This window comes from Macrobrachium nipponense, chromosome 30 (assembly GCF_015104395.2).
Source record: "Macrobrachium nipponense isolate FS-2020 chromosome 30, ASM1510439v2, whole genome shotgun sequence".
NCBI classification, from domain to species: Eukaryota; Metazoa; Arthropoda; class Malacostraca; order Decapoda; family Palaemonidae; genus Macrobrachium; species Macrobrachium nipponense.
Window position 1 is genome coordinate 15,641,203 of NC_087218.1, and position 7,500 is coordinate 15,648,702.

Genomic DNA, 7,500 nt, shown 5'->3' on the forward strand with positions numbered 1-7,500 from the left:
ATCTGGTTACTACACTTACCATTTGTACTTGTTAGCGCAAGAGACCCTTTTATTCGTGGGTCTGGGACACCTTTTGTACTTGGGGCACAGTTTGATCAAATACTTGGTTATTACTTACCTCACTACAGCCAGACACCTGACCCTTCATCACAAATACTAAACGACTGGATACTCTAAAGGTGACAGTGATCCCTTATAGAACTGAACAGTCAAGAAAGCAATCAGTCTAAGTTCATTAAAATAGATGTGAGGTAATCTTTATTAAAAGACATCACTCCTTCTGTAATTTCAAATCTAAGTATTTCCCTGATTCTGATTCATTTGAGGGAAACGGCACAATTACCACTCTATATTTCTACCTAAATGAAAATAAAATATAATACTGGTGGTATAATAAAATGCTCATATAAATTTTAAATACAAAAGTTTATTTCTAAATTCAAAATTTATAAGTGAAATTCACAATCTCAGGGAAATTTTTATTACTTGAAAACAAGTTTAATTAATTCTTGAATTATTTCTTAAACAAAATTAAATCAAAATTTATCAAGAAAATGAATTAGATTAGATTATAAAGCAATAATTAAATTTGAAATGAAATTTGATTAAATACAAATTAATTCACAAGTGTTAGATTCAAACAGCTATACAATAAAATATTATTCAAACTAATTAAACACAATAAAGAAAATGCATAATATGAAAGCAATTAAAGCATTGACAGTACAAACATAATGGATATAAAATGGACATGTCAAAAGAACAAAGCAAAAGAAAAACGTATAAAAATGATTATTTTATCCAAACACTGTAAAATAAAACCTCGAAGTGCACTTCAAAACATTTGTAAAATACCTTTATATGCAGTTGCAACTTCTCACGCAAAAGAACGGCCTGTTACAATCTTCAACATCTTCAACACTTGCGTGGGCGCCCTCGCAAAACCAATAATAATAACAGTATGCTCAGATTCCACAAACAATCGCTTATTACTACACTAAAAATGAATTAAACAAAGTGAGTGATCATTATCCAACTTAAAAGTTAGGTTACTGTATTGAAATTAAACTCGCGATCAAGCGGGAGGGAGAGAAGAGATTTGAGAGAGAGAGGGATTTGAGAGCGATGCACACAGCTACGTCTCAAAAGCGAATGAATAGTTTTATATGCGTAAATATGCGTATCAAGGTGAATGGATGTAGTTGAGTGTACAAGTCTGAGACGAAAACATATTGCGTCATCTCTATAGGGATATCGAGTAGGGGCCTCTTTGGCTGCAGTCGCGCATGTCGATGAACAGGCCTCCTTGTTTTTCGTCACAGGACCGCTTGGAATGATGAAAAACTAGAGCTTCTCTAGAGGCTTATAAGCTCTTTCTCTCTCTGTCTTACGTACGTTTCAAAATGAAAAGTTACCCCACTTAAACATGCTATCTTTAAATTTGGGAATCTGAACACAAAAATATACATTTTACAACATTATACACAGTTTCTGAGGTGAATTAATCATAGTACCAAAATTACGTATAATTGCATTACAAAACTTACATTATAAGTGTATATATATATATATATATATACACATAAACAAACATACATACATTCCCTTGTGTGGAAGATATACTCACATATCCTACGAAATGCTCAAGAAAACGAATCGCCTTGAAATTTAGGTCTCAACTGACGGCGGAAGGTTCGGCCTGTGAAACCTGCCTTTATCAATGAATGTGTTCCTCTTGAGCGTGCATCGTCATTCCTAATATTATCGCTCCTGATCGACACTAAGTCCTCATTTCGGGCAGCGCAAAGAGCGCCCATTGCCCAAAAATAGATGTTTAAAATGGCACCCCACATTTCCGGGTGGCATCTTCGATTAATTTCAGCGAACATCATTGCAGCTCAGACAGGACTTGAATATATTCATCAGGCAGCGCAAGAATGATTGCATTTATGAAGGAAACTCACAAATAATCGTTTTTATTCAAGTTTTGTGTCCACTGTCAAATGGGTTTTCGGAGACTGCGTTGAATAGAAGCAAAGATTTAAGCATCACGGGAGGCGTTCAGTAACCGATCACGCATTTTTTTTACTTTTTTTTTGGGGGGGGCGCGTTCAGTTGGTAAATTATATTAACCAGCCGTCAGCCATGAATGATATTCTTGTCATGAAAGCTTTCGCCCACAGGTGACATCTGCTTGCTATTGATAAATCTTACCTCGGATTGTGAGCGAAGATAAATGACAAACTTCAAGCTATGGAAGGAGGAAGATTTATGACCGGAAAACTTTCTGAAAACTTAATTAAGTTCCCCGAAAGTGGGTAGTGCCATCAGTGCACCTCATATGATGCACTGTAGGCATTACTTAAGGTTCTTTGCATAGTCCCTTCGGCCCCTATAGCTGCGACCCTTTTCGTTCCTTTTCCTGGACCTCCGTTCATATTCTCTTTCTTCCATCTTACTTTCCTAACGGTTGTTTTAAAGTGCAACTGCTTTGAGGTTTTCCTCCTGTTCCACATTTCAAACCTTTTTGCCGTCAATTTCCGTTTCAGCGCTGAATGACCTCATAGCTCCCAGCGAATAAGTTGTTGTCCGTGGAGAAAGTTCAGTACATCTTAGTTTTACCAGACCACTTGAGCTGATCAGCATCTCTCGTAGGGGCGGGGGGGGGGGGGGGGGGGGGGCGGGGGGGCGGGGTGGGGGGGGGGGGGGGGGACGGAAGGATTAGATATTTTGACGTGGCCAGGAACCAATTGGTTCCTTAGGAACGGGACCTACAGCTTATTGTGAGATCCGAACTACATCGAGAATTGAATTTCTATCACCAGAAATAAATTCCTCTGATTCCTTGTTGGCAGAGCGGGGAATCGAACCCGGACCCTGAGATCGGTAGTGGAACACGTCACCGACTCGTCCAACGAGGAACTCGTGTTGTCTATGGAGCACTCAAGGCTTGGACACCTTCCACTTACTCGCTATTGTTACGTTGTTGTTACGAATAACATTTTCACTGTTCATTAACGTCTTCTTGTCTCTTTCTGTCCCCTAGACGTGTTAAGATGAATGACGCGAAACGAACATCCATTTATTACTCGTACATCACAGGGAAGAGTGTCGCCACTAATGTTTTTTATTTTTTTAAATTTTTTTACTGATGATCCATTTGTATGTGGGTTTATAGTCATAAATATGATTAATATTCTTTTAGTGTTAGATGCAGATGCCATTTTTCGTTTTTTCTCGTGGGAGGGAGGTAGGGGTGGCGGGGATCTGCCGTGGGCGATTATGCAGTTTGTTCCTCTGCTATTTTGACGATAGATGAATACACACACACACACACACACACACACACACACACATATATATATATATATATATATATATTATATATATATATATATATATATATATATATATAATATATATATATATATATATGATGGGGGGGAGAGAGAGAGAGAGAGAGAGAGAGAGAGAGAGAGAGAGACGAGAGAGAGAGAGAGAGAGAGAGAGAGGGGGGTAATGAAAGTTTTGAAGTGAACGGTGACCTCATCATGACTAACGTCATGAAATGGCATATGACGTTAGTTCTACGTCACCGATTATATTATGATATTATTAGTTAGTAACGCCTGTTTTTCAAATGAAAACCCATTAGTCATCATAGTCTCAATGAATGTCTGCGACCAGTCATAGAATATGTGACTATACCAAGGACCGGCCATTGTTGGAGGTCAAGGGTCAAAGTAAAGAACGATATTTGAAAGTGAAGTATAATAAAATAAGAAATGGACTTGCGCAAACATATAGACAAGAATGTTTCGCCATTTTACCTAAATCGGCGTAAGAAACAAATAGAAATCTTACGTCAGAAAGCACCAGAAGTTAATCAGGTATGTTTACATTAGGACGAACTTAGTTAAAACGATCAGCACCTCTTGAAAAAGTGAAAAACAAAACCATCAAGAGGCGTTTCAACACGGTAAACATGGTCCGAATACCTTTCGTCGCTGGACCTCAGCCGTGAAATGAAAACGGACCGTGACAGGGGAAACTAGCGTAGATTAGATGTTTTAGAAGCGTTGAAGCGAGCCTCGATGTGTCAAAGATTATTTCGGCGAAAGATTTTTGTGCGCGTCTCTTTGGTCGTCTGTAGATTTGTTTATTTTTTGCGGAAAGATTCCTTCGATTAACGAGTGTGATGGATGGATAACGTAAGAGGTTCCCGATTGGTGTGGAGGTCGTTAGTCATAGCAAAACATCAAGGTAAATTTTTTAAAATACTGCAACATTTGCAACATTGATAATTAGAAAGAGCAATAGTTATCATTATAGCATTAACTAATCTTAAGATCAATTCATTATTAATCAGTAATAATTCTGAAAAGTATTGTATTATTAATAGTCTAGAAAAATAGGTTCGAAATTCAGACATAAGCGTGATGGTATTTTTCCATTAGCCAGGAAAATGAAAACTCTACGGGTACACATATCCATTTTTCAGTACGTTCCTCCATTTTAAAAAGTAGTCATAATCCAGCTACTGGACAAAGAATTATATTGGCAGCGTATGAAGGCAGGGCAGGATAGCATTTTCTTTTTCTTTGTAAAATGGGTTGACGTTGGGCACTGCATTGCTTTAGTTGGCATTTTGGAACTTCTGTTTCAATATGTTGCACCTGTGATCGAAGTCATTGGAGGTCATATCCTGGAGAATGATTACGAGCGAAGCGAAGTCACTAATGAAAACACTCATTTTCTGCGGCCCTGACGCTGTGGGATGCTAAAATCTCCAAAAGTATTGAAGATAGAAGAAAAGTTCTTTCGGCAGATAAAACCTTACGTCTTCAAATTGTATTTATTAGAATGAAAATGTAACAAAATAAATAATGTGCATGTTAAACAGTACAGACCAATTATTTCTAATAAAATACAGCGAATTTATTTTAGAATTCGTTAGTGAAACAACGGACTATTTGACCGTAGACTCGAGCACGCGCCCCCAAGTAAACTGGAGGTCGGATCACGCCTTGAGCTTTTTTTATTCGGTGATACGTGTTCTTTTGGCGTGTTAAAATTGGCATAGACATGGCCTAGTATCTCATTTCTAGGACTGATAATTGTCAGGTGGTATCCCTCAGCCGGTACCTTCTGTCTTAAGCATGAAAGTAACAGCCCAAAAAAATTTAAATGTCTAAATATGTCATCCCGCATTTTTCTTATTTATTTCCCGTCCCCTCACTCTTTATCTTCTTCCCTACAGGCTATGGCAATTTGGCGCCGCGGACGGAGTTGGGCAAGATAACGACCATTCTGTATGCCATCGTGGGTATGCCCCTCATGCTGCTCTACATGTCAAACGTGGGAGAGATACTGGCCAATATCTTCAAATTCATTTACTTTAGAGCTTGCAGGTGAGTGAGCGACTGACTTACGTCTGACGGATGCAACAGCGAAGTGGTCTCGACTCTTGAAGTTTATGTTTCCCGCCAATTATCATACTCTGGGTCCGTGGCGTCGTCGTGGGCCGGCTCGCGGGAGGGGGTATGGCGTGAGGTAGGAGAGGTTTTGAGGGGTTGATAGGCGGAAGCCGGTCTTGTCAAGGGAACCGCTTATACTTTTTTAGGCGTGTCTTGAGAGGGGGGAGAGGCAGTTTTTGAGTTCCTGCTTAATTCCTCACCAGGGTTATGGCAGAGTAATCGCTACGAGATAAATTAAGCTCGTGATGTCTTTGAACTTGTGATTAGTCTAAAAAAAAAAGTTTTTTTTTTTTCGTTTTCTTTAGACCATAACTTTTTTTTTTATACTTGTTACTGTAAAATTATTTCCACTGGGATTTCTTTAACATGAGAAATGTCTTTTTTACCCCCGATTTTTTTTCATACTTGATACTGAGAATTATTTTAATAGATATTCACTGATGGTTTGGAACGAGCATTTAAAAATCGGTTTTGGGACAAGTCAAATTGAACAGCTTTTTAGCAACGGATTTTATTTATGTTTTTTTAGTTTTATTTTCTTATTAAATGCGATGTAACCGTTAGCTTTAACATGTTCTTCGAAAGTTTACTGCAAGATGATCAAATGAGCGAATAAAACTTATATCAGTAAGTAGGATGGGAAACTTTCAACCTTCAACCGAATGTGAATCTTCTTCTTCTTCTTCTTCTTCTTCTTCTTCTTCTTCTTCTTCTTCTTCTTCTTCTTCTTCTTCTTCCCAGCTTTAACCCATTTTTATATGGGGTCGCCGTTGTGAATGAGTCGTCTCCATCCATTTCTTTCCTGTGCATCGTTCTCGTTAATACCTTTCCATAACATATCTTCCCCTACGCAATCATGCCATCTCTTTCTTGGTCTTCCCTTCTTCCTTCTACCCCGCACTTCCATTTCCATCGTATGTCTTCCAACATGATGTTCCTCTCTTCGTTACAGGGGTCCATACCATCGAAGCTTTCCCTCCTGTAATTTCTTTGATATTTCAACTACCTTTGTCGATCCTCTTATATACTCATTTCTAATCCTATCTTCCCTTGTTACTCCCGACATCCATCTCAACATTCTCATTTCTGGTACATCCATCTTCTTCTCCTCTGTTTTCCTCATACTTGCTATTTCTGTTCCATATAACCGAATGTGAATAACACCTGTAAATTGCTTGATATTACCACCGGTCCAGACATCTGCAAGCTTTCAGGTCAATGTCGTAACAGCTTTTGGCTCACGGTCGCGTACTAAACCAGCTGTCGCCGTTGAAACAAATTACTGACAGCCAGGTGCGTCTTGGACTTCAGGAAAAAAGTTATCGGGGAATTTTGGCAATGATCCAGTGAAGACTTAATGAGTATTTCCTTATCGGCTGAGCAAAGGGTTCCCTTAGGGAATGACTCACAGGAACGAACTTATAAGTTACAGAAACTTAAACTCTTGAGGTTTGGGAAGTTTCTTGGTACATTAGATTGCAGTTAGATTGTTAGGTCTAGGAATTTTAGGATTGGGTGGTTCTTTACAGGACTTTGAGAATCAGGAGCCTGTTTTTGGGATTTCAGCAAGGTGGCTCCCCCTCCCCCCCCCCTCTTCTTCCTGGAATTTCAGGGGGTCGGTGGACATTTCTTGAAAGTTTAGAAATTCAGCTAACGGAAATTTTCCGGTATTACAGGTACCTGATTAATTCTGGAATTCCAGAAATTTTGGAAACGTCCTATTAGTTGCTGCTTCTCCTTTTGATAGTTAAGTCAGTTAGCCAATTCTTCATTAAATGTCAGTGCACTTGCTGAAACTAGTAGACCTAACGTAATGTTGTTAAACTGAAGACTGCATATTGAACTGAAATTCTTGTATGAATGCAACATCTGTGGTAGACTATATATATATATATATATATATATATATATATATATATATATATATATATATATATATATATATATATATATATATATGCTTAAAAAAATCACAGTAGATGCACGTGACTTCATAAATAAGCGAATTCCACAGGAAAATGAT

The 7,500-nt window shown here is 38.3% G+C and overlaps 1 protein-coding gene across 9 annotated transcripts in view; it reads left to right on the forward strand.

The window, feature by feature from the left end:
* Window positions 1-7,500, forward strand: part of LOC135202309 (TWiK family of potassium channels protein 18-like) — a 79,440-nt gene that overhangs the window by 48,385 nt on the left and 23,555 nt on the right. For all 9 annotated transcript variants that reach the window (XM_064231644.1, XM_064231645.1, XM_064231651.1 and 6 more), the window contains exon 4: window positions 5,261-5,411. In XM_064231644.1, coding sequence (XP_064087714.1) covers window positions 5,261-5,411 — 151 coding nt within the window. The remainder of the gene's footprint in view (window positions 1-5,260; window positions 5,412-7,500) is intronic.